Genomic DNA, 27,270 nt, shown 5'->3' on the forward strand with positions numbered 1-27,270 from the left:
GTGTTGTGACTGTTGTGAACGGTTATTTGTTGTGTCGCGCGTACGCTAACCACTCTTTGTCTTCAGAACACCATGGGACAAATGACATCGTCCCCATTGTCCCTCACCCTCGACCATTGGTCGGAGGTTCGAGAGAGGGCTCACAATCTCTCCTTTCAGGTTAAAAAAAGTAAATGGCAGACTTTCTGCTCGTCTGAGTGGCCCACATTCTCCGTGGATTGGCCACCGGAGGGGACTTTCCACCTTCCCCTCATCTTAGCAGTTAAAAACATCATCTTCCGTCCTGGACGAGAGAGCCACCCCGACTGGGTCACCTACATCTTGGTATGGCAGGACCTCAAAGAGAAGCCCCCACCGTGGGTAAAACCCTTCCTTCCTCCGCCCTCTCCTTGGTTGCCTGTTTAAACTTGTTACTAACTTAGGAGCTTGTTGCCCATTTCTGTTGCAGGATCCATATGGCTTATTAGATTCAATTACTTCCTTTAGCTCACCAAACTGTGCAAGAAGCTCCCTTTGTTTGTGTCTTTAATGTTGTGGCACCTTGTTTAATATGTAAGACTTCAATTGATTGCTTTCAACCTCGGCATGCCTTTTAAAAGGAGTATTTTTTCTCTCTGGTGAAAATGTAAATATGTACACATATATATGTATATCTATGGTTGTTAAGAGTCATGTCAACTTTGCCAAGTAAAAACCAGGCGGTACTCTATTTGAGCCAGTTAAAAGGCTATAGTTTTGTTTTTAAAATACAACATTTTTATGTGGTAAATAAGTATGTTTTGGACTACTAAAAGGTGACTTCAAGGGTTTTGTTGAGAGTTTTGATGTTGTCTGAAAAGTGAGAGAAAAGGTAATTGACTGGTAATAGTAAAAAGAGGGACAAAGAGAGTGGTCTTCAAGTAAAGGTGTCTGGCTATGCCAGAATGTGAAAAAAGATTAAAGCTTAGTTTGAGAGGTATTATTGTAAGTTGTAGAAGGCTCAAGAGGATGTAAATTTTATTTGTCTTGGTTTATAGTACTACAAATAACAGGTTTGACAAGAAGTAAATGTGTTCAGAATTTGACAGTATTAGATCAGTTTTGGTAAAAGTATACATAAGATTGTACTTTGCTGCAAAATGTTTTCATTAAAATGAGATTATAGGTGATACTAAAAATAAGATACAAGTTCTTACATGTGCTGTGAACATCTGGGAGATTATGCAGCACAATTTTGTTACCTGTAAAAAAGCCCTTTTTGTTAAGAATATAATTTTAGTAAAATGATGGCCTGTCACGTGACACCCTTGGACAAGAAGCAGTGTGCCATCCAGATGAAGCCGGCTCTCTGATCCGGAATGCCAAAACCATGTTCTCCTTTTGTGCCACCCTGACTGGACATCCAGAGGTAAGAAGGTTTCCCAATATTGCCAGTTGTTCTCTTTGTAACTCAGTGGGCCCCACATGTTAGACAAAAATTGCAAAGGTTTAAGAGGTTTAAGAAAATGCCCCTCAGCCAGTTAATAGAGATAGCACAAAAAGGTCTTTGAAAACTAAAAAATTTACAAAAAGATAGCCAAGATGTTAAAATTGCTCTACGAGAGAAGACTTTTAAAAAACAGACAAGACTTTCTGGAGACAGTTGGATACTGTAGGCTAAATTTTACTGAAAAGCTTGCCTCTATATGACTCCCATAAGGGAGAAACTCAAAATTTGCTGAACTGGACTGATAAATGTAAACAGGCCTTCCAGCAGCTCAAGCGGGCCTTGACAGAGGCCACAGCCCTGGGACTCCCTGACGTTACCAAGCCTTTCACCTTGTTCATAGATAAACTCAGAGACATTGCCAAAGGAGTCCTAACTCAGGACATTGGCCCTTAAAAGAGGCCTATAGCCTACCTCTCCAAAAGACTTGATTCAGTAACAGGAGTATGGCCTCCCTGCCTTAAAATACTAGCTACTGTGACAATGTTACTTAAAAAAGCGAAGAAACATGCTTTGGGCAAGTGATTTCTGTGGTAACCTCTCACAGTTTAGAGACTCTTATCAAAACCCCTCCTAAAAAAAGGCTCTCAAATGCCAGAATTCTACTGTCAAGCCCTGCTTCTAGACCCACAGTCAATGATATTCAAGACTTCTTCAGCTTTAAACCCAGCCACCCTTATGCCTGATGATGATCCGGAGGAACAAAGGACACCTCTCTCCACGAGTGCGCTGACATCCTCGAACTGCAGCAGAACCTACAGGCTGATCTTACTGACCAGCTTTTGGGAAATGCCGACAACTGTTCGATGAAAGCAGCCTCATCCAAAACGGCAAACAAATGGCCGAGACAGCAGTGACCACCGAAAAGGAGGTACTCTGGGTTAAGCGGGTAAAGCCTGGCACTTCTGCCCAAAAGGCGTAGCTTGTTGCTTTGACTGAGAGGCTAAAACTAGCCACGGAAAAGAGGGTAAACATTTTTTACTGAAGATATCCCTTTGCTACTGTACATATACGTGGAAGCCATCTAAAAATGCTCCACAGATTCTAGATTTGCTGGCAGCTGTCTGGCTGCCTCAATGGATTGCTATTCCTTACAAGGCTCACCCAACCAGAGATAAAAAATAGCAACCACATCAGAGGGGTCAACCAAAAAAAGTAACTGCTCTAATACTAGTCCTCTGACCTTGTCAGAACCAGTCTACACAAAAAAAGACCTACAGTTGGCATCTCAACTTGGAATAAAGTCTCCCACCCCAAGGAGCTGATACCAGTTACCTGATAAACAAGTACTGTTACTGGAGGCACTAGGGTGGGAGCTGTTTCACCTTGCAGAATTGTTCAGAACTCAGTATTTTATTCCAAAACTCTACAAACTGACCACCTCTTCGAGCTCCAGATGCCCACAGTGCTTGTTAGTCAACTCAGCCGAGAGCTCTGCGTTGGAGACCACCCAACATCAAGAAATTGTTCCAGGAGAACATTGGGAAATAGACTTCATGGACATGGTAAAACTTAATTTACAGGGACACTGCTATCTCTTGGTATTAATAAACATTTTTACTGGCTGGGTAGAGGCTTTCCCTACTAAGTCTGAGTCAGCCTTAGTGGTAATTAAAAGGCTATCACATGAGATCATACCTTAATTTGGCCTCCCACTATCAATGGGGTCCGATAATGGCCTGGCTTTCATAGCCCGAGTCACCCAAAAGTTAGCCCAGGCATTAAAGATTAATTAAAACTCCACTGTGCCTATCAGCCACAAAGCTCAAGGCAAGTAGAACGTATAAACCAAAGTCTCAAGGACATTTTAGCTAAGCTGTTTTCAAAAACTGGCGATAATTGGATGAGCCTTCTTCCCTTTACACTGTTAAGAGCTAGATATACCCCATATGTTTCCAAAATTTCCCCCTTTAAAGCCATGTTTGGGAGGCCCCCGCCATTGGTTCCAAGATTGTCAGAAGACAAATTAGCTAAAATTACTAATCGAGATCTTAAGTCCCTACAGACACTCCAACCTGTGTTGGCCTGGATCCACCAGCTGTTTAGACAAAAACACCTGGACCTGCCTTCAGAGACGCCTCTCAAGGCCCCAGGGACTCCAGTCTTGGTTCGATGTCACCACCGTGACTCCCTTAAACCCCGCTGAGAAGGACCTTTCACCGTGGTGCTCAGTACCCTCACTGCCATCAAGATAGCAAGAAAAACTGCACGGATTCACTGCACTCATGTAAAGCCACTAAAAACAGCAAACAACGAGGGACATACTCAGTGGACTACACAACAGACTGGTAACCCTTAAAGTTAAAAATTGACTAAAACATAGATTATGCTGGTTATAAACTGTTTTAGCTTGCTTGTTTTGATAACATTGATGCCGACCTTACACGGCGGCTTTGGTCCCCCTGTAAACAAAAAAAACCTATTGTTAAAGATCTTTATATGAGAGCCCCCTTCAAGTAAAACCAAAATGTTCTCTTTCCGGGAATCAATTCTGCCCTATATCCTCCCTTTATTGGGACCCCTGGCCGGATTCATTATAGTCATGGCTATAGCCCCTTGCCTCATTAACCGAGTAACCCGGTTTGTGAGGGCCCAGATTTCTCAAATAAAAGTTATGGTGCTACGTCAACAATATGATCCCTTACCCATACAGGACCTTTAAGATTAAAAGTCATCCACAAGAAAAAGGGGGGAATGAGAGAATCGACTCCCCGTTTGTAATGTAACCCCCCCCCCCGAGCTATAGAACAGAGCTATAAGGAATGTTTCACTCCCTAAACCTTTCCCAGGAGATAATCAGAGCAGGGCAGAAAGGAATGTCTCTGCTAGTCATTAACCACTAGATGTTCTGTTCTCTGTAAAGATAGAGATAAGCAAAAGAATGTACTGCATAAACAGGACCAGGGGGCACCTGGCACTCTAAGGTCAACCCAAGACCCTCGGTCTCCATGGTTACTCAGCCCCAGACCCTCAAATCAGCGTTAGCCAAGTCCTGCGCCGTTCAAAATTAACCAATGCGATTTGCTTCTGTAAACTTGCTTGCCTCCTGCTTATACCTTTAAAAACCCTGCACAGATTCCCCTCGGGGCCCCTCCGCACACGTTTGCCTGAGGGACCCCATGCGCATGGAAATAAACTTTTTTCCCTCACCAAGAGTTGAGTCCTTGGGGTCTCTTTCCCTGCGGCGTCGGCCCTAACAGTACCACACAGTCCCCAGAGCATGGCTACGTGCCACTTCTGCACACCGGGTGCTCCCCAGTCAAAGCCTACCAGCACCCATGCGGTCCTGGTGAGCTGTGAATACTCATTTCCCAAAGTCACTTTTGTAGCAAGCAGGGAAGTTTCACTTCTACTCACAGACAAATCACTTGATCTGACTAAGGCTGCCACCAGGCAGAACATACTCCCTAGACACGGTATTACAGACGCTTGTGGAAGGCCCAGAAGAGCCACAAAGGACAGACAAAACTGCAGGGGAGGGGAGGGTATAAGAAGGGACAGGTCAACAGGTGACGCTCCAGTTCCCTTCTGGGGACAAACCCCAGTCCACTTCGCAGCAGACAGATGTGGAAGACACCAACAATGTAACCGGCTAAAGGAGTCTGAGGGTGGAGCTGCCGCTTATTTAAGCAAGTGCTGGGGAAGTGAGAGACAATCTTGGCAGGAAAGCAGTCAGGGGACAGTAAACCTTCTGAATCAACCACAGGTCCTCCTGAGCCTGAGTGTGAGCAAGAGAATGGCCAGCAAACACGTCCAAGGAGTGGCCGTCACCTGCGGGAGTCACAGGGTCCTCTGGGGACTGCGCAGCACCCCGGGCCGAGTCTGAAATCTGAAATAACAAGTGCAACCCAAAAATTGTTTACCCAGAGAAAGCAGCATTCAACAAGGCAGATGGTGACAGGTTTAGATGAACAAGACCTTAAAGAATCTGTTGCCCGTGGACATGCTCTCTCAGAGACAATAAAGAGGTGCCCAAAGGGTAAATTGCATCTGTGCAAAGGAATCCAGGCTCTAGGAGGAGCGCCTGTGGGCGAGCAGGGCTGGCTCTCGGCCTCTAAAAGACACCTGACCCCTGTAACAGGTACAGTGCCATAAACAAGTGTGTGTGAAAACAAGGTCGGGAATCACAAGAGACTGTAAGGAGACACGGAGGCCTTGGGTCACCTCCAGGGCTCTGGGAAGAATGCAAAGGTAGAAGCAGGGAGCCAAGAGAGGAATCAGACTCGGACACTCAGAAAACATTCGATTTGCTCCAGAGCAGACAAAAAAGGAAGCAGAGAAAAAACAACAGAGACAACAAGCGGACAAAAGAAAATCAAAAGAGCAAAACTTCAACTACAAAGCCATCAAAAATGATGTTTAGTGGAGGTAGACAAATTCAAACCAGAGGGAAATGGATTTTTACTAAAAGTCCGCACAGCACACCAGCTCTACGAGACCCACTCTCGGCATAAAGGCTGAGCAGGTAGAAAGCAAAACGGGGAAAGGCAGCAACAGCAACGAGGGTGTGAGACCACTGGGACCCCAAAACAGCAGATGCCACAGGCGTGCCCCGGACAGGAGCACGGGGGTCAGGTCCCATGGACAGGTCACTTGACACGAGCCTCCACGTCCCATCATTGGACCTGCGGTTTACGTGGTGTGGCGGTCACCAGCGAGAGCAGTGTCCTGTGTGAAAACTCGCCGCGGCAGGAAGGCGGGTGGTTACTGAGAAGAGGGCAGCCCGCCCCTGGCCACCCCTGCCTTGTTCCTTCAGGGCAGCACTTCCTTTTCTGTAGACTTAAAACCTCCCAGTGCCACTGCTGCCACCTTCGTTTCTTTTCTTCTCTCATTCTCCTAATGTGATACAATCAAGCTTCCAGTTCAAAAGCACTCTGAAAGCCGGTCATGGTGGTACATGCCAGTAATCCCAGCACTTGGGAGGCAGGAGGATCAGTGCAAGTTCAAGACCAGTCTGGGCTACAAAGTGAGTTCAAGGCCAGCTCGAACTGCAGAGCGAGACCCTGTCTCAAAAAGATAAAAGAAAAAGTGCTCAGTGCACATTCTAGGACTTTCAAATGCGTGGCCACGCAGCACATTATGAGGCTTCTAGCGAAAGTACTTTCATCAGTTTCATGGTGCATAACTACCACCCAATGGAAACCAACAAATTTAAATACACAGCCAGATGAAAGGCGGCAACATACTCAGGCAGAAGAACCACGATTAAGATGTAAAACGCTGCACCCCAGGGGTTCTGTGTCCCTTTGCTGTCCCTGCCTGTCTCATGGACCTGCTTATCAGGATCATTTCGCCTCTCCTGGGATGTAAGCATAGACGACCCCAAAGACAGCACTTCATAACTGGCTTCTTCCACCTAGCAGGATGACTGTACCTCTAGCACTGTTAGTTCACTCCTCTGCGCCACTGAGTACTATTCCACCATGTGGAGACAGCAGAATTTGTCCCCCAGCGGTTTACCATCATGAATTAAAATTCCACAGCAGTTCTGAGGACACATATTTTCCGAGGCACACATATGTTTTCACACATATGTTTCCGAGGAAACATATTTTTATGTTTGTGTGAACATACATTTTCATTTGTCTTGGCTAAATATTAAGCCATGGAATTGCTGGACCATACGGTAAAAATATACTTTTGTTTTTTTTTTCTTGGTCTTTTTGAGACAGGGTCTTTCTATGCAGTTCAGGCTGGCCTTGAGCTCACTTCATAGTCTCGAACTTGCAATGATGCACCTGCCTTAGGCCTCCTGAGCGCTGGGATTAAAGGAGTGCGCCACCATGCCCGGCCAAAAGTAAACTTTTAATTCTTTAAATTTCCTCCTGGTGTGAATAATGGTTCACTTAGTTTTCTCCAGATCTAAAAGAACTCCATAGCAAAAGCCCCATCCTGTGACCTGCTGCCCCCCGACTCCTGCGCTGGGTCCCCCGTGTTCTGATTAAAGTTCTGACCGAGCTCTGACCAATGGCATCTAAACAACTGTAAGCAACTCTCCAGAAATCTTACTTAAAAATCAGCTAACATACATCTCTGCTATTGTTTGTCTCATTAGTGTTTTTGGTACTCATTTTGGGAGATTTCTCTCGGAGGTTGTTCCCAAAGCCTAGAAATGTGTGACAAAAGAAGTACTCAATAAATATTTGAGGGAACAACAAACAGTTACCTTCAGACTTACAGTTCAAAATGCACACTAAAACTTAAGGGTCACCAATAAAAATACAGAAATTGAACACACAAGCTCCAAATTAATAGAAGGAAAAAACGCAAACAAGGAGAATCAATGAAAATAACAAAAGGCAAAAAATTACTGAGCAGGCTCAAGAATAAAAAAGGCATAGGAGATAAATGGAAATCACAAAATAACACAGCAGAAATAAACATAAAGGACTACATTCACAGTTTAAGAGTTACGCATTTCCAAAATAAATCTTAAGATGTTGTTTAGAAGCGATCTCTACACAGGAAGACTGACAGTAAACATTAGGGGGACCCTCTAGGAAAACAGACAAAAGCCATGAATAGATGAATCACAGAAAGAGAGGGTGAATGAATAAACTTAGACGTGTAAAAAGCCACACAAACTGAAAAAACACGAGGAGAAACTGCTTCTGCTCTGCTGGATCAGAAAGGTGCAAACACTGGCCGCACAGAAGGCGTCAGCGTCTGCTGGGGACGCGCAGAGCCCAGAGCCACGGCAGAAACCAACGCAAAGCCCAGCGCTGGCTGCACCCTCCTCAGGCGCCCCCTGAAGAATGGGGAGAGGCGCAGGCTTTCGAATGTCCCAACCCTCCCTCACAATCAGGAAAATGCTAGTATTTTCTGTCCTACCAGGCATAAAGTTAGAAAGTGCGACAATATCCAACATTTTAGTGTCGATTTTGGAAATTCATTTGATGCACTGCCAGCAGGAACCCCGATTCATAGCCATTCTGTGTCATCACTGCCCAGAACAAGCGAAAGTGCTCACCTCCAGGAAACTTGGGCTGAAGACAGACATTCGCACACAGGGTGACAAAGCCAGCCAGGGTCACCGCAGTGCCCTGTGTAAGAGTCGACACTCGGGAGGGACTGGTGATCGGAGGGGTGCCAGTGACCCAGCCTCTCAGATTTAGAATCCAGATGCTGAGAAATAACAATGTGAGGAAGAGAGAGGTGGAGAAGGGAGAAAGGGAGAGAGACAGACAGACAGACAGACAGACAGAGAGGAATGGAGGATGAGAGGAGAGGAAGGGAGAGCAAGAAACAAAGTAGGAGAAAGACCGAGACACAGGGAGAGACACAGGTGTAGACAGAGAAAAAGAAGGCGGCAGAGAGAGACAGAGAGGAAGACAGACAGGAAAGGAATAGAGGCAGAGACAGACACAGAGTGACAGAGTGACAGAGATGCAGCCAAAAGAGAGACAAAAGAGAGGAGAGAAATGGAGAAAGAGAGGGAGAGAGAGCAAGAGGGAAGAAGCAGAGACAGAGAGAGGGAGACAGAGACACAGGGTGGAGAGGGATGGAGGTGGAGGCAGACACAAGAGACAGAGACAGAGACAGAGGAAATGAATGAGCCCGAATCCCCAGGAACCGGGAAGGACCGTCAGGAAATTTAAAGGCTGTGGAGAAGCTGAAGTGTGAGGCCACAGACGGAGAAAGGATCGAGCAGCCGGGACACTGTCCCCAGCTCTAGCTCACGGTGTGCAGGACAGGACCCCCGGGGACTCCAGCCCAGGGGAGAAGCAGGACGCACCGGCGGTGGGTGAGATCTGCAGAGACAGCCAGGGCTTCTGCTCCCGCAGCTGCCGGTCCACAGGAAGCAGCTGGTGAAAGATCCCCGCGCAGGCCTCTGCCACACCCCTGTGGTCCGCCTGGGCCAGGGAGCCATTCTGGAACCCCGGGACTCGGTCCAGATCCCGGATGGCTTCCTTTCTGTCTTCTCAGGGCTCCCAGCCCACAGAGAGTGGGGAGAGTCAGCCACAGAGGACAGCAGCGGTCAGGGAGCCGGCAGGGGAGAGGGGCCTGCGGGTCCGAGCCGGCTATAAAGGACACAGGGTCCGCCCCATGGCCAGAGGCCACCACGCACAGCCTGGCCCCAGCCTGAGCTCTGCACTGAGGCATCGCAGCCCTCACCCTGCTGCTGCCGGCGCCTGCATGCAGCTCGGATCTGGGCCTGGCTGCCTCCTTATCTGCTGGCCGGAGCCCGGACGCAGGGACACAGGGACGCGCCCTGACTTGGAGGCCAGTGCAGCCTGGGAATGGCACAGGGTCTCGAGAAAACTGAGGTCGCGAGACCCCAACACTGTGGATCCCACAAGAAAACATGGGGTTCTATCAGAAAGTACACGTATGAAATCACAGAAAATTTTCTTTAACGTTTTAGTTTTTATTTATTTTTTTCCTCCTTGTTCACTGGTTTGCTGGGCTTTGGAGAATTTTCTTTTGTCCTTTTTCCTTGCTTTTTTTTTTTTTTTCTTTCTAAGCTCTTTTTCTTCCTTTTAAAATTTGTATTTCTTCTGTGGTCTCTCTTCTTCCTTTTAATTTCTGTCCTTTCATTGTTTCTGTTATTTTGTTCTCCAAATAATTTTTTTCTTCCTTTTTACTGTGAGCTTCTATTTCATTATTTTTCTGTTATCTTTACCCTACATACCCTTCAGCTCCCTAAGGGAATCCCTTGTCCCTGTCCCATTTCTCTTTCCTCTTTCTCACAGTCTATAGTTCAGTTTTCAAATTCTGCTTGCATTCCCTGTTCCCAACCCCCTATATCTTTAACAATATAACCACAAAGCTTTGTCTATCTTTAACTAGTTAGTTATCTCCACAAACTACATTTCAGTTCTTCTCTACATTAACAGAAACACAGCTGCCGGCTGGGGATTTAGCTCAGCGGCATAAGCGCCTGCCTTGCAAGCAGGCAGTCATGAGTTTGATCCCTGGTACCGATAAAAAAAAAACGAAAAAGACCAAAAAAAAACCACAGCTGCCACACTGAGGACGCATTACCCATAGGGAGCACCTTGGCTGTCCTGAGTGTTTATAGCTGTGGATTTCTTCTCTGTGTTTAGAGGTGGTACATAACCGGCTCCTGCGCTGTATTAATATCCCAGTTGTCTTGGACGTAGCTTATTTGCTCGCTACTGCCAAGATCACATAATGACTGCTATTAGTGGCCACATTTTTAAAACTGCCATACAGATTTAATACAATTAAAATACCAACAACATTCCTCACAGAACAAGAGAAAACAATCCTAAACTTCATGTGGAAGTAGAAAAGATCTAGAATTTTACAACAAAGGCAAGGTAGGAAAACTTGCAATTCCAGACTTAAGTTATACTGCAAAGCTGCACTGATTAAAACATTATGGTATTGGAAAAAATCCCCCCCAAACAAACAAACGAACACAAATGGACATGTGGGTCGATGGACTAGAACAGAGAATTCAGAATCAAATTCAAGCACAGTCAACTACTTTTATCTCAGACAAGAGGGTGAAATACTTTTGCCAGACAGAAGCCTCTTTAACAAATAGTGCTGGGAACACTGGCTATCTGCACGCTGAAGACTGAACCTGAACCCACAGTTTTTACGATACACTAAACTAAAATCAAAGTGGATCAAAAACTTAAATTTTAAAACAGAAATACTGAATATGCTAGAATACAAAATAGAAAAACTCTTGGAACCATAGACACAGGCAAGGACTTTCTGAACAGAATCCCAGTTGTACAAGAAATAATACCAAAATCTGCAAATGGGGTCACATCAAATTAAAACGCTTACGCACAAGAAAGGAAACCTCCAAAAGAGGGAAGACACAGCCTCCAGAATGGGAAAAAATTTTGCCAGCTAACTTTAGACAAAGGACTAATATTTGGAATACAAAGAACTCTAAAAAATTATATCCTTCAAGTTTAAAAAATGGGCACCTGAAATGAATAGATATTTTTCAGTTGAAAAAGATATTTTTCAGTTGAATAAGTACATGAAATAATGTTCAACATCACTGTCCATTTGAGGAATGCAAATTAAAACAATACCAAGATGCCATCTCACTCCAGAAAGAATGGCTGTCATCAAGAAATCAAATAACAAATGCTGGCAATGTGGCCGGCTGGGGGCAGAGGGGGCTCACTGCTGGTGAGCGTGGAAACTGGTACAGCCACTACTGCAATCCGTGTGGAGATGTCTCAAAAAACTAAAATCAGAAAATCCATTCAGCTCACTACCCCCTTCTAGGTGTCTTCCTGACAGAATTAGAGACATACTGCAGTGACCCATGCCTAGCCACGCCTTGGAAGCAGCCTACATGCCCATCAACAGATGAGCGGAAAAGAAAATGTGACCCCTGTATACAATGGACTACAAGGACAACAAACTTGAGCCATTTGTAGGAAATGAAATACTGAATGAAATAAATCAGATACACGTTTTCTCTTACATGAGAAATGCAAAATGTCAGTAAAGTGAAAAATACAGACAGACAATAGGAAAGAGTAAAGTGAGTTTTTCGCATATGAGAAGAGAACCAGAGGTGGAAGAAGGGAGGGAGGTGGAGAAATGAGACTTTTAAAAGGAGAGAATCATGAATCCTGTATGCACCAGGTTCCTACAAGGAACACGATCATCAGGTACTACAGACGAACAAAATACATAAGGGCCCACGAGATGCAGGGAGGGCTTCGGCGAAGAGAAGGCGGTGAACAAAACGGGAAGTTACTGAGAGGCATGTATGTGATCACTGTGCACTATGAGCACACACCAACAGAAACGCTGCCAACTGGCTGCCAATGCCTGTCTTCAGTAAGAGATCCGTTCAGAACAGCTCTGTCCCTAAACGCTGCTCAAGCCTGGCCCAGGTCAGCACATGGAAATTTACCCGGCACTTTGCTACACTGATCCAGCCTTCCCTAACTGTAAGTTGCTCACTGTGGCTGAGCTGCCCGAAGGGCCTGGGGTCTACGTGAATGCCTGCCCCTCCTCTCCGTGTGGGGACGTCTGGCCTGAGTGGGAGCCCGGCTCAGGAGTGCCGGCAGCTGTCAGGGTCCTGGCGGCTCCTGAGAGGGCCCTGGGAGAGGACTCAGGGACCTTGCCCCTGCTCTCCTCTGTCTTTCCTCTGCCGAGTTTCCCTTTCATCACCGTAAGTTGTAGCCAGGAGCACAGCCCCAGGCTGAGCCCCAGGGGAGTTCCTGGACCCAGGAAGAAGGAGCCAGACTAGCCCGCCCACCAGGCCTAACAAGGACACCCTGAACCCCTGGTCACTTTTCCTTCAGTTACACTTATACGCTGGGTGGGGCAGCAAAGGCCATGGGTGGCTCCAGCAATCCCCTGGTAAATCTGGAAGGAGAGCGGGTTTCTCAGGACGAGCTGTCCCCTGCCACCCAGTTCATGCCTATTGCTGTAAATAATATTTTCTTATTAATACTAATGTTCTCATTTTGATTTGGCTAAAAATATTTCTCTAATATTTCTCTCCCACTTTTATTCACATTTTGCGATGGGTCTATGTCATGGGGATGATCACAGACCCGGATTTCATGCAGCACACGAGAAGGCAGGTACGGGAGTAAAAAGCGAGTGTAACCTGTTACCTGAACTCTAATGACTGCTGCGTTCCGACTTACTGCTGCATTTTTGTTTCACTTTACCTATTCTTCTCTTTTCCTTAGTTCTTGTTTCCTTTTTCTCTCCCTATGATCTAGAGCTCTGTCTCATTTCTTTTACATGACTGGAATTATCTTAAAAATGTAAGCGGAAGCGTCACGCTGCAGTGGGTGGGGGAGCCCTGGACTTGCCTGGCTTTGAAGCAGCAGCAGCAGAACGGGGATGGTGAGACAGGCATGAGGGTGAGGGTGGTCTCTGTCTGTCTGCTTGTTTTAAAATGAGAGAGAATGAGTTAACAGCTAAGGGTGGAGAGAGAGAAGGGTGGATGGGATAGAGACTGAAAAGGAACGGTGGCTCCCTGGGAGGTGGGGAGTGGCGGGATGCAGAGCCTGCTGAGAGACCGCCCTGAGGCTGGAAGAAGACCTCCCCTCTCTTGCTGCGACCAGCAGGGAGGAGGAGAAATCAAGGCCGGACTATAAGGTGACTGCATTTACTATGGGAAGCAGAGGCAGTTCCAACCTGATGACTCTGGCTTTCCCTCTGTGACAGTGGAAAGGTCACCTGCTTGAGCTAAGGATGGGCCACAGAAGTCTGCAGGAAATAGAGAACACTTGAAATGATCTTTGCAGAGAGACAAACAGTGAGATTACCCAAGAAGCCTCAGGAGGCTGAGAGACAGTGCGACAGCCTAGCTGGGCTTGGTGACCAGGAATTTAGTGTGGCTCTGATCTGCTCAACTGTAGTAGTTCCTTTGCGTCCCCAGAGACCAGTCACTGAGAAAACAGATACAGCACAGGATTTCATGCTGGACGGGAGGCTGTTAAACAGGTGCCAACCAACAGAGAAAGTAGCAAGATAAATTAGTGGCAAGTTACTGAGAGGATGGATAAAATCTAAACAGTTAAGGAAAAGAAGACAAAAATAAAGCTAAGAGATAAAGAGAAGTATGACCTGCATCCTAGAGGGTCCACAGGGATCAGAGAGGAATTACAGCAAGATGAGCTGAGACAGCAGCAGCAGATCAGAGCAAAGGAAGGCTGACTGGATTTGGGGACGACCCATGTACAGTCAGGACGCAGCCAGTACCAGACGCTTGGTCAAAATCACCAAGAACTGTTCCGATTCCTGCACATTTTGAAGCATGTCAATTCTGTCTCACAGATGTATTAAAGAACTGCACAAAACTTCATAGCTGCATTAGAAACTTTTAAATTATGCATAATTTTCACTGATTATGTTATCTGTCATAATTTCCAACATCGTTGCATTTATTTTCCTTTTTTAGATTCACTTTTTCTAGTATGTGAATTTTTTTCAGATGGATGACTGATGATTTGCACTCTGATTATTTGCAACTACTAACTCTCCTTTATTTTACCTTTACATATAAGCAATAATTCATAGACTAGGATAAATAAAAAAGAAGTTTTCCATTTATTTCTGGGTTTATTCTGGAAGGCTGAACTTTTTAGAATGGAAACGCACTGTAATTGTGACCCATGAATGGCAAAGTAATGAGAAACAAAACCTCCTCAGAATTCCATGTGACTAAATTTCTATAGAACTCTGTTGAAGAAACAGACCCAAATGCAAAGCCATGATGCCATAATGCCAAACTTGGCAGTGTGCATCCATTTCAGTCTTTCTCATTGCTGAGACACAGCACTTATCGAGGACTCCTGGGACTTAACAGAGGGCAAGTTAACCTGGCTCACGGTTCCAGTCCACAGCTGGCTGGCTCCACCATAGCGCAAATCCACGGTGGAGAAGAGCAGCTCACACAGCAGCCAGGAAGCAGAGAAAGAAGGGAGGAGCCTGGGAGGGAGGCAGAAGCTTTCCCAGTCACAGCCCAGTAACCACCTCTAACCAGGCCCAACCTCCAACAACACACTTGCGGTGCTGCTGAACCAACTAGTGGACAACACCCTTGGTGAGTACATTGCCCTGATGATCCAATCGCCTCCCAAGGGCCCCACCTCTCAGTGCATGAGTCTTGGGAAACACTGTAGATATAATCCAAAACATTCTGCCCTGGGCCCCCATGTTGGGAGCCGCAGCCCCGAGCCCGGTCGCCTTACTTGGCGGACGTGAGGCCTGTAGTAAAGAGCAAAGCCTGTGGTAGATTACCCCTCCCATCGAGCACGTTAGTTTCCTGCTTACCGCGTAAGCAACCCGCTCAACAATATAGTCTGCCTGGCAACTGATGATGTTAGCCAATCAGCTTGCCTTGCTTACTTTAACATGATTGGACACTGTACCCGTATATATACCGGTGCCACCCCTGGGGGGGAAGAAGAAGCCCGGAAGTAGAAGCCCAGAAGGAGCCGCGGAGAGCGGACCGGTAGAGGCTTCGGAGCGAAGCCCGGAAGGAGCCGCGGGGAGCGGACCAGAGGAGGCTTCGGCTGGGAGCGATCCCAGGGCAGGCTGTACGGAGAAGGAAAATAAAAGAAAAGGTTGTCCACTGCCAGACTTTGTCGTGTGTCCTTCCTGCCGGCCGGGAGCGGACATCGACATTTGGTGGCCCGTACGGGGACTGATCACCCCCGAGACGTGACAGCGGACAACGCTCCAGTACAGAGCTGCGAGACAGGTGAGTTGGGGATAAGCCTGGGCTCTGGGTGGCGCGCACCTACAGGGCTTTTAGACTCCCCTCAGGCTCACGCGTAAGTGGCGGATTCCTTGGGCCTCACGCAGTGAGTAACATATTAAAAGATGGGAAACATGCTAGGTAGCAACACTAAGAGCGAGGGTGGTTGTGGAGAAAGCTCTCAAGAGCTTACAAAAGTACGCAGGGTATCTGAGCAGGCCCAGTCAGGGAGCTCCCGAGAGGGGTCCGTCAAGGGGAACAAAGATGCTAAGGAGGAGGACGGGGCTCTAGCCTCGGAGTCGTCTGACTCCGAGGACGAGGGAAAGTTGAATGGCAAGGAGGCCAAAGAGACCAGCTGTCAGGAGCCCAAGTCGCTCGATAAGGAGTCGCAGGGTTCTTTTCCAGCGTTGCCCCGCGAATTGCGCTCTGCTCAACCTGGTCTGCGGAGGAGTAGAGAGCTCCTGAGCGCTCCCCGGCGCGAGAGGGAGGTGATCCCTCGCCACGAGGCGGCCGCCTGGGAGCTCCCTCCCCTTTCGCCAGAACAGGAAGTGATGCACGGGCCCCCATTTTCCGCCCAATCACGGCCGCTGTCTTATGCTCCGCCGCCGGCGGGTCGGTATTTTTACAGGCGGCTTTGACAGGGGGGACGCTTGTCTCATGAGGTACATCCACCACCTGGGATAGATAGTGGCCCCTACGGGATATTTCCTGTACAAGTAGCTATGGGCCAGGGACGCAATGTATGGGAGCCTTTTGAGATAAAGCAGATTAGAGAACTTAAAAATGCAGTTACAACCTTTGGGCCGACTGCGCCTTACACCATTGCCATGCTGGAGAATCTGTCTTCTGGGCCCCTCACCCCCGCAGACTGGATTCAGCTGGCAAAGGCGTGTCTGCCCTCGGGCAGTTACCTGGATTGGCGAGCCTGGTACACAGAGTTCTCTGCCGAGCAGGCTGAGAAAAACGCCGGTCGAGGAAATGGGAGCTGGGAATTTAGCTTAGCGGCATAAGCGCCTGCCTTGTAAGCAGGCAATCGCCAGTTCGATCCCTGGTACCAATAAAAAAAAAAAAAAAAACGAAAAAAATAAAAATAAAAAATAAAAAATAAAAAACAAAAAGGGGGAGTAGGCCAAGGCCTGGCCCCAAAGGCACGATTATCCATGGCACTATTCACACACAATTTTTTAAATTTAAATAATGATAATCGCTCCCCAGCTGTGGAGCACTGCAACCCTTCCCCCAACCATAAAGGGTGGGTGAAGTGGAAAGATGTCCTGACAGGACAATGGATGGGCCCGGATCCAGTGGTCAGCTGGAACCGAGGCGCGGTTTGTGTTTTCCCACAGGAATCGGGACGAGAACCACTGTGGATACCGGAGAGACTGACACGGGCGACAAAGCCCTCGACTGAAGATCAGACCTGCCCTACCGGAGATCCATCACAGACCAACCAACAAGATGAATAGAAATAGCGGTAGCCCGAAATGGACAAGAAGATCCTCAGGCATATGCATGGCTCGCTCGCCTAGCCTACGACCGAGTCTAGGGGCGGTGAGCTTCCCACACTCCTCCTCTAAAAAATTATGACATAGCTGGGTAGGAGAGTCAATGACGGGTAAGAGCGTACTCCCCCGGTGCGACTCAACCTAAGCCAGGCCCTACCCCATCCTGCACGTAAGCCGCTGGACTGTTAGATGCTGCCCAGGTCTAAATTTCTCTCCGAGGGGATTTCTTTACGGAGAGGAAATGAGTGCAAGCTTGTGTGCATCCAGGTTCCGTCCAGTTTGTGCCTGGCCCTAGAAAAAGGACGAGGGCCTCAGGGCCTTGGCAGACCATGGGACGGCCGACCAGGGTCTAAGCCAAGGACCTACGGTGGGCCTACGCATAGGGCATAAGCCTCTGCACCCAGTCCAGAAAGGGCTACGATGCGCACATTTATAAAAAAAAAATAAAAAAGGGGGAGATGTTGGGAGCCGCAGCCCCGAGCCCGGTCGCCTTACTTGGCGGACGTGAGGCCTGTAGTAAAGAGCAAAGCCTGTGGTAGATTACCCCTCCCATCGAGCACGTTAGTTTCCTGCTTACCGCGTAAGCAACCCGCTCAACAATATAGTCTGCCTGGCAACTGATGATGTTAGCCAATCAGCTTGCCTTGCTTACTTTAACATGATTGGACACTGTACCCGTATATATACCGGTGCCACCCCTGGGCGGAAGAAGAAGCCCGGAAGTAGAAGCCCAGAAGGAGCCGCGGAGAGCGGACCGGTAGAGGCTTCGGAGCGAAGCCCGGAAGGAGCCGCGGGGAGCGGACCAGAGGAGGCTTCGGCTGGGAGCGATCCCAGGGCAGGCTGTACGGAGAAGGAAAATAAAAGAAAAGGTTGTCCACTGCCAGACTTTGTCGTGTGTCCTTCCTGCCGGCCGGGAGCGGACATCGACACCCCCAAATGATTCATGTGCATCTCTTCATGCAAAATGCATTTAGTCCATCTCTAAGTCATCAGTTTTAACAGTTCCAGCACTGCGCAAAAGTCCAAATCCAAAGTCCCTTGTGAGACTCAAGGCAAAATTCTTAGGTGTGAGCCCATTATTAGCACACAATGGAATAGTCCTCTGCCATAAAGACAGAGAGGTCATTTGTGGGAAAATAGATGCATCTTGAGAGCACAATGTTAAGTATAATAAATCAGACACGCAAGCTTAAATATCGCTTCTTTTATACGGGAAACCCAAAATGTAAATAAATTAAAGAGCAAAAAAAGACAAATAATAGAAAACAGAAAACTGGATATTTTGCAAATGAGAAGGGGACCAAAAGATGGATGGAGGGTGGAGTGAAGAAGGGGAAGGGAAAAAGAAGAAGAAGAATTAAGATGTGCTGTCATCTACCAACTCCCCACGATAAATGTCATCACTGTGTGCTGCAAACACATATCATAAAAATAACACTCCTGAAATATAACGACACGAAAAGGAAAAACGGGGAGATAGGAAAGTATGGGATAAAAACCAGACTGAAACCCAGGAGGACAGACACTAAATCCAAGAGTTCCATGTCGAGCATCCAGGGCATGCTGGGGTTCGATATGAACCCCAAAGGGCGTGGGCAGCACCAACCCCATGCCATTGCCAGTTGCAGTCCCAGGGCTTCAGTCTTGGGCGGGTTCAGCTTACTGCCTATAACTTTCTTCAGTAGACCTGCAACAGTCCTGGCATCTCCGACTTCCTGTTGTCTCCAGTTGTTCTTGTCTCCACTCTCACAGCTTCACATGCTGCCTTCTCGGAGCATACAGGATGCCTCCCGGGCCTCCTCCTGAATCTGGGTGGAAGCCTCCATAACCATATGACTCCTGCATTCTACAAGCCTGTAAAACCAGCCCACACAGATGGTGCCATCTCCTACGAGCTGCATTAGTAGCCTGATCCTTTTGTGTCATGGCTCCAGAGAGCTCTCAGTGCCTTAGCATTGCGAAACAAATCCCCTTCTAGAGAGAACCATGGAGTGTGCCCCTTAAAAGTTTTTCAAAGCTTACATTTATCCTTCTATAACTTCTGTACCCTGTGTACCCTGAGAAGAATGTGGGCTTGTTGATTCCTCAGAGGTGCCCAAGCCATCTTTTTTACCGTCCTGATACCAAATACCTGGTTTCTTTTTAATGCTGATCTTTTCAGCAACCATGCTATCCAGGGTCCCAACTCTGCAGGTGCTTGCATTTTGGTGAAACTCCAAACTTTCCAAATGGGTTTATTGCTCCTGATTTTCACTATAAAACCTGCTGAAAGCAGCCAGAAGTACTCAGACCACAGGCTGAGCATTGGGCTGTCTCTAAATCTCAACCACCAGATTAGTCTAGCACTTTTAATTTCAGCCTCCAGCAAAGTCTCAAGATATGGGCAAAATGGAGACAAATTTTCTGCCAAAACATAACACACATGGCCTCAAGTCCAAAAGCCAGTGGAGTCCAAATTCCTGACTGAAACTTCCTGACCCAGCCTTTACTGTCCTCACTACTTTCAGTATTTGCGTCTTCTGAACTACACCCGAATCTCCCAACATGCTCAGCGCACAGTAATTTAGTTTCACCAGCCGGCATCTCCAAACTCCTCTACAGGGTCAAAAGCCAATTCCAAAGGCTTTTCAACCACAGGGTCAGGTATTGTCATGGCAACAGCCACCCTGCTCTGGTACCAAAACCTGACTTAGTCATTTTCTTGATGCTGAGACACAATGCCTGACACCCACAACTTAAAGGAGGTGAGGTTTATATTACCTAACAGTTTCAGGCTACAGCTGGCCAGCCCCCTGGGAGAAAGGGCAGAGGGACACAGCAGAGGAAAGCTGCAGACATCGTGGCAGCCGAGAAGCAGACGGGGAGGGGGGACAGAGAGAGAGAGACAGAGTCCCTTCCAGGGCGCACCCTAGGGACCTGTCTGTAACCAGGCCCCACTGCTAACAGCACAGAGCTGCCCAGCTCTTAGCAGCTGATCCTCTGTTGACCCGACAGTCACCTTCCAGAGCCCCACCTCGGAACACATGAGGCGCTTTGACAGACACTCTAGATTTAAATCATAACAATATCAAAGGGAAATAATAGGTTAACTCAACAACTAGAACTACAAAAATATACCTGAATCTCTGAGTGCAATATTGCTTTTTACATAAAAATGAACTCAATGGATTAAGGCTCTCAATGTAAAAACAAACGCAAAGAAGCCATGAAAGGAAGTACTAGAAGAGATGAACGACAAGGTGGTGAAGCTTTGCTGCTGCTGCTGCTGCTGCTGCTGGTTTTCAGCATGGGAAATGTCTTTTTAAGTATGATATAGGCAGAAGCCACACAAAATTTTGATAAATTTGAAATAATATCATTTAAGGCACTGGATTTTTTTTAAAAGTTCTCCTTAACTCAAAGATAAAGGATAAAAAATAAAGTGAGGAAAACCGTAACAGCAGGCAAATGGTTCATTTTTTAACACTAAACCTTCAACAAATCAATAAAAGGAAAACAATGAGAAAACGAGAATAAGCAAAGGCTCATTGATAACTTACAGACAAGAACATACACGACTCTGAAAGTACACAATCGTAAGTATGATACGAATTAAAGCTATAAAACAATATTATTTTTCATCTGTCAGATTAGCAAAGATTATGGCGTTAGCTGTTAAAATACAGAACAATGGGCACACATGTATTGTTGGCTAAGTGAAAATTGATACGTTTTATGTAAAAGCGTGGAGAGACATTTTTTTTTACAAAAGTAGGGTGTAGCCCAATTGTAGGGAGCATGCTTTGATTACAAATGGCCCTAGGTTTAATTCCCAGCACCCCTTGCCCACAAAATTTCCTAAATCTTTGGATTAGAAATTGGACTTCTGGTAATTTATACTACAGAGTCATAGCTGAGCTTGCAGAGAAATGCGCACAAAGACACATGTGGTTTGTAACACAAAACAGAGAGGCGCACTAAGTGTTCACCAACAGGGAACCGGCTCTGCATACTTGGTATGTTCTTGGTAACCCCAAACACACTCCACAGGTGTAGAATAACCCCAGGTTGCCCAGGAGACACGCATGTGAGCATCGGCCTGCGGGGAAAGGAGCGAGGGGATAGCAAGTGGACACACAGGAACACTGGGGACACTTGTTTTCTGATAAACCTTCAGAATGTGTGGATTGTGTTCTAAATGCACATATTTAACTAATCAATAGGATAAAAATGGTAATTTGTTAAATGTGTATAAGGGAACGGGCAAAGGGAAAAGTGGCCCAGCCTTTACTGGGGTTCACTACACCATCCGCAGTGTTAGACAGGCCGAATGTTTATCCAGATTCAATCTGTTAATCAGATCACTGGAATTCAGACTCTAACGTTTGTTGGTGTGGACATAGGTCCTTAAAACTTTAAATTTGAAGTGGACCTTTGAGGCAAATGGCAGAAGGCAGCACATTTGCATAACTCCTCTAGAATCCTCCAAGATCAGTAAAGCTGGAGGAAAAAACAAGCACTAGAAAAAGGCAACTACAATCCCAATCTTCAAAGTGAAGAGCAACTAAAAACTAGCAAGTGAACGACTTCAGAGGCTGCAACTCAAAACCCCAAGCAGAGGGGCGAAGGGTTGAATGCACAGACCACGGAGAACTGAGCGGCAGGCCATGGCACCTACACAAGTGCCATGCGCAGGTCATCCTGAGTTTCTCCAGCTCCACTTCCTAACTGAAACCAGAGGCATAACTGGGAAACAATAAAGCCCAGGAGCCGACGAATCTTCCTCCCCAACCCCGACATTAGTGAAACACTCAAGCAGAGGTACCGTCATGCGGCTACCTGTGCCCCTCCATCACCTCCCTCTTGCTGCTGGAGAACCGAGCAGAGACCAGGATGCTCACTCACACCCAGCTGCCAGCTCGGCTGCTTCTTCCAGGGAACCGGACAAACCCCGGGTCTAGATAAAATCCCTTGTCGAAAGGACTGACCAGATGGAAAAGACTCGAGGCTCTCATCTATGCAAAGACACAGAGTGGTGGAGGGACGACCAGATGAAAAGGAAACCGCGAGGCAGGAACTACTCCAGAAAACACAAGGGGGATTACGCCCTGCATAATCTCCTCTGCAGCCAATATGCACAAGTGCTCGCATCTGCAGAAAGAAACACCAGGAAAACAAAGTGAAAACTAATAAAAGTTGTGACCATGGGAACGGACTGGTGATGGAACGGGAAGTCAGCCTTCCTGAGTGGACATTGTCACATGGCTGTAACTCAGAAAGCTCATGTTTAAACACTCAAACACTAAAATCAAAACTAAAGAAAAGATAATCAACTTATTTCAAATGAAATGACACAGATTAAAACTAGATGCCAAACTGAAGTGATAACCGGAAGGAAAAATACTCAAATCCAGTGGTTCCCCAAACTTGGTTGGCACCAGAGACTGGTTTTGCAGTGGAAGCCAATTTTCCCAGGGCCCGGTCGGCTGGGGGAGGGGGTTTCGGGGTGACTCAAAGGAGCTGCGCGGTTCTGGTGGGGTCTGGGCTCAGGGGAGAATCCAGGGTCTGGTCCCAGTCAGGTGGGGCTCAGGACGGGGCTGGCGGGGGAGCTGAGGCACTGTGTGGGGCCTCTGCCACGGCACCCGCTTGCAAACAGCCTGGGAACCCCAGTGCCCTGCGGCCGGGGGGTAGGGGACCCTCCTCTAAATGACTTTAGAACCGCTTGTGAATGTAGATCCTTACTGGAATGTATTTTTACACCAAGAACTCTGGTCATTCGTAGCTTCATGAGTGGTGGCATCAACAATTTACGGACAGATATATCTGCATCTATAGGTAAAGCTGATTAATTGTATCCTAGGATTATAAGAACTCTCAGTTGGCTAAAAATCCTGCAATGTTGGGGCTGGGGATTTAGCTCAGTTGCTTAAGCACCTGCTTGGAAAGTGTGTGGTTACGAGTTGGATCCCCAGTACAAAAACAAAAAAGCTTAAAATCCTGTGATATTAAATTCTAAGAAACAACAACATGAATTCATGTATCTTTATTTTAACTAAATGCCTATTTCCTCCTCCTAATATTGCACATCACAGCATACAACTGTGGCTGACAACAGTTGATCAAGTTCTTAACACTTCCAAAGCAAAGACCTGGCACATCAGAAAGTCCTCACCTATTCCTACGACTTCAAAGTTTTACCTATTGTACCTTCCAGTAAGTTAAGTGTTTCTGCTTTATTTGGATCTTTGAACCCTTTTGCCTTTAATTTAGTGCATGGTGTGAGACAGGGGTCTAGCCTCAGTCTTCTGCAGATGGACTGCCAGTTTTCCCAGCACCGTTTGTTACAGAGGTCATCGTTCCCCATTTTAGCCTCTTTGCCAAAGACTAAATAGATGAATGTGTTGTGGTTGTTTCGGTGTCATCTGTTCTGTCCCACTGACCCGTAGGTCTGTCTGTGCACCAGCACCATGCTGATTTTTATCGCTATCACCTTGCAGTAAAACTTAAGTCTGGGATGTGATGCCGCCTCTTATGCTTTTGCTGTTACTGCTGCTTCAGAGATCGGCTGGCTCCGTGTGAGTTTCAGGACTGTCTGCTCTGGTTTGGAGAGGAATGCTGTAGGTATTTTGATTGGGACTGCAATAACCACATGGAAGTGTGGTCATTTTCACAGTACTGGTTGTGGGAACAGGGAACATCTTCCCATTTTCTGATGTCCTCTCCAATCGCCTTCTTCAGCTTATTCTAGCTTTTGTTGCAGAAATCTTTCATTGCCTTGGTTAGGTTCATTCCTAAGTATTTCAATTTTTTTTTGATGCTCTTGTCAGTGGTATTGTTTTCCTAATTTTTCTCAGTGAGTTCATTATTGTTGTACAAGAAATGTACGATTCTTGTGTGTTGATTTTGCATCCTTCTAGGCTACTGAATTTGGCTATTAATTCTAGAAGTCTCTGGCGGAATTTTTTGGGGAGTGTCCCATGTAGAGGATCATATCATCTGCAAGTAATGACAGGTTGACTTTCTTCCTTCCCTATGTATATCCCTTTTATTTTCTCCGTTTGCTGAACACTCTGGCAAATGTTCTGAGTGCTGTCTTAAACAGAAATGGTGACAGTGGGCTTCCTTGTCTTGTTCCTGATTTTATAGGGAAAGCTTTCAGATTTCCTGATTGACTACCATGCTGGCAACAGGTCTAGCAAAATGACTTTTCTTGGATCAAGGTAAGGTTCTTCGTATTTTCTTCAGGGTTTTTATCATGAATGGGTGTTGGATTTTTCTCAGAAGTTTTTTTTTTTTTTTTTTTGCACCTATTGATATAAACATGTAGCTTTTGTCTTTCCTTCTGTTTATATGTTACATTTATTTGTGTACACTGAACGATTCTGGGATGAAACCTACTTCACCACTATGTATGATCCTTTTGATGATCCATTGCATTCTATTTGCCAATAAGTTATGGAGAATTTTTACATCTCCCATCATTAAGCAGAGTGGTCTGTAGTTTCTTCTTTAGTTGGGTCCTTGGTTTGGGGATCAGAGTAATGCTGGCTTCAGAAATGAACCTTCCCTTTCAAATTTGTTGAAGATTATCAGTATTACAACCTCCTTAAAGGTCTTGTAGAATTCAGCACTGACTATCAGGGCTTGGGCTTTTCTTGGTTGGCAGATTTTATATTGCTGCCTGTTATGCCCCCAAAGCCTCATGTGCTCAGAGCTGGGACTTTGCGGAGTTGGCTGAATCCAGGGTGTGAGATACTGAGATTAAGGGTGTGTGGTACTAACTTAGTCCACTGACTGGTAGTAGCACAGTTCCGGGTATGGCTGAACGGGTTTGCTAGAGACAGAAGCCCACACTGGTGTCAGTGGTGCCACCAAACGCCTGCAGCCTAGCTGGAGAAGCCAGCCTGCTGCATGCTGCTGCTGCTGCCCACCACTGCCTGCCCACCGTGCTGTGGACTGTTTCTCCTCTGGGACTCCCATGCCACCCTGCCCTGGAGCCAGCTGACTATCGACCAAAACCTTTGATTTTGCACCACTCCAGAGTGTACTGGCCTTTCAAGTTTGGGAGAAGAAGTCTACTGCAATCCTGATGGCTTTACCTTTATACGATTTTTTTTTTCTCCAACAGCTTTTAAGATTTTTTTTTGGTTGGATATCTTAGATTTTGACTAAAATGTATTGTGAAGAGCTTCTTAAACTACTCCCCCCCCTTCCCTTTCCCCTTGTTCCTCCTCTTCCTCCTCTTCTCTTTTTTCTCATAGTTAGTGGACTACATGCCTCACACACCTATGTGTTGAAGTCTCCCCTCATACTAAGAACGTTTTCTATTATGATTTCTATAAACAAATTTTTTATCCTACATCTGCAGTCTCTAGCTTTTCTCCAACTTAGTTAGCACTGTCTAGTAGGTGTTCACCATTCTTTGAGTAATTTGGCAGGATTTACCATTTCGTCAATTTCAGAAATTCTTTCTTAATTTTGGTCATTGCTGCAATTTATGAATTCTACAAAATTTTTCATTTCCTCTAAGTCTGACATTTTTTGGTGGAGATTTTATTTCTGGTAAATTTGTCATTCATGTTTTGTGTTATTTTGGCCACCACTTTCAATTCTGTGTTTGCTTCTTCTATATCTGCACTGCTCAGTCTCTATGATAATCCCATGAACTTTTGGTCTTTGAACTGGATGAGTTTATTTACTTCTTCTTCTATCAATTCCTGTGTGGTCAGGAGAAGAAGGAGAGATTGCAGTGGGTAGGATGATCTTTTTAATTGGATTCTGCCTTCCAGTGACGTGTTTGTGGCTTTGTTTGTCCAGAGACAGTGTTCACCCCTCAGCTGTTCAAGTGAAGCAGTTCGGCGCGTCAGTGTGTGGAGAGCAGAACTCCTCTGGTTGTAACAGCACAGCAGAGCCACTCACAGTCACTTACACACTCGGACCTTGCATTTCCACGTCCACCCTTTATGGCCCTTCACAGCCTACACTGAGTTGCTAGGAGTCAGTCTGTGAAGAGGGAGGGGAGGGAAGAGAACAGACAGAGCATGGGTAAAAGAGGCTGAGAGGTCACCAGAGAGGTGGAGAGCAGGGACAGGAACGGTTTCAGTAAAGGGTTAGTGCTGAGGGTCTGTGGGGCTCGGTGGGAGGTAGAAGAGAGGTGTAACTTGGGGTTGAGGGCAGCCAGAACCGGTGGAGAGATCTGTGCACCTAGAAGCTGGAGAAGAGATAAGGAAAGGAACAACAAAAGGAATAGAGTAGGGAGGACAAAGGTCAGTTTGAGAGAAGCTAGGAGAGACGCAGAGCAGACCCGAGGGAAGAAGCATGAGGAGACAGCTTTAAAAAGGAGGAGAAACAGGTAAATAGCGCAAAAAAAAAAAAAAAGCTTTTTTTTGGATACAGAATCTGAAATGCAAGAAAAAGGATTGGGCGAAGAGAAAAAGAAATAAACAAGAACATCAAAGAAAAAAATCCAGCAGGAACCCAGAGCCATGCAATTCCCGTGTGACTGCCACCACGTACGAGTCCCTGAAAAGTGCTGGAGAAACAGTAAAAAGGTTCAAGTAAGATGATTAAACAGAACTCAGCATGTCAGCGTTACTGACCTCAAGCAGATGACAGTAACACAGTTAAAACAAACGAAGTCACTAAATTCAACTGTGCTAACTCTGAGAGTCATCCAAAACGAAATTAAAATTAAAATTGGCAACAGAATGTACCAAAACATGCCAGGTAAATACAAATGGGTGGAAAACAGAACCCAAGAGGTAATGAAGAGGATACATTATTTGTTTGCTTTTATTGTAAGTTGCCCAGGTGAGGCTCAAATTCCTGACCCTCCTGCCTCAGCCTCCCAGAGGGTTAGGCTTACAAAGTAGACAATATGTTCAGTTCAAAGGATCGGTGTGAATGCTAGACAGATCTAAGACCAAACAAGTGCCTCTGCCACTCAGCTGTGCCACCTTGGGAAGTCACCTCTCGAGCCTTGGTTTACTTGACTGTACACTGGTGAGGCTGCCTGCAGGCCAGAGACTTTAACAAGCACTGTGTGAGGGAAAGCGTGTAGCAGTAATGAAGCACATGGCCTCCAAGGTGGCGCTAAACCTCCGGCATGTGTCTTTTTTTTTTTTTTTTAAGATAGATGACATTAATGT

The 27,270-nt window shown here is 46.4% G+C and overlaps 1 protein-coding gene across 6 annotated transcripts in view; it reads right to left on the reverse strand.

The window, feature by feature from the left end:
* Positions 1–27,270, reverse strand: part of Mark1 (microtubule affinity regulating kinase 1) — a 117,617-nt gene that overhangs the window by 60,262 nt on the left and 30,085 nt on the right. Inside the window, exon 1 of one of the 6 annotated variants that reach the window (XM_063236686.1) lies at positions 9,201–9,350. The exons of 4 other annotated variants lie outside the window; for them this stretch is intronic. In XM_063236686.1, coding sequence (XP_063092756.1) covers positions 9,201–9,335 — 135 coding nt within the window. In that variant the 5' untranslated portion in view covers positions 9,336–9,350. Of the gene's footprint in view, positions 1–8,435; positions 8,481–9,200; positions 9,351–27,270 lie in introns of those variants that run through there. One more of the 6 variants, XM_013157613.3, reaches the window with a different exon arrangement.

This window comes from Cavia porcellus, unplaced genomic scaffold, assembly GCF_034190915.1.
Source record: "Cavia porcellus strain 051 isolate PalLab524CR breed Dunkin Hartley unplaced genomic scaffold, mCavPor4.1 scaffold_26, whole genome shotgun sequence".
Taxonomy (NCBI): Eukaryota; Metazoa; Chordata; class Mammalia; order Rodentia; family Caviidae; genus Cavia; species Cavia porcellus.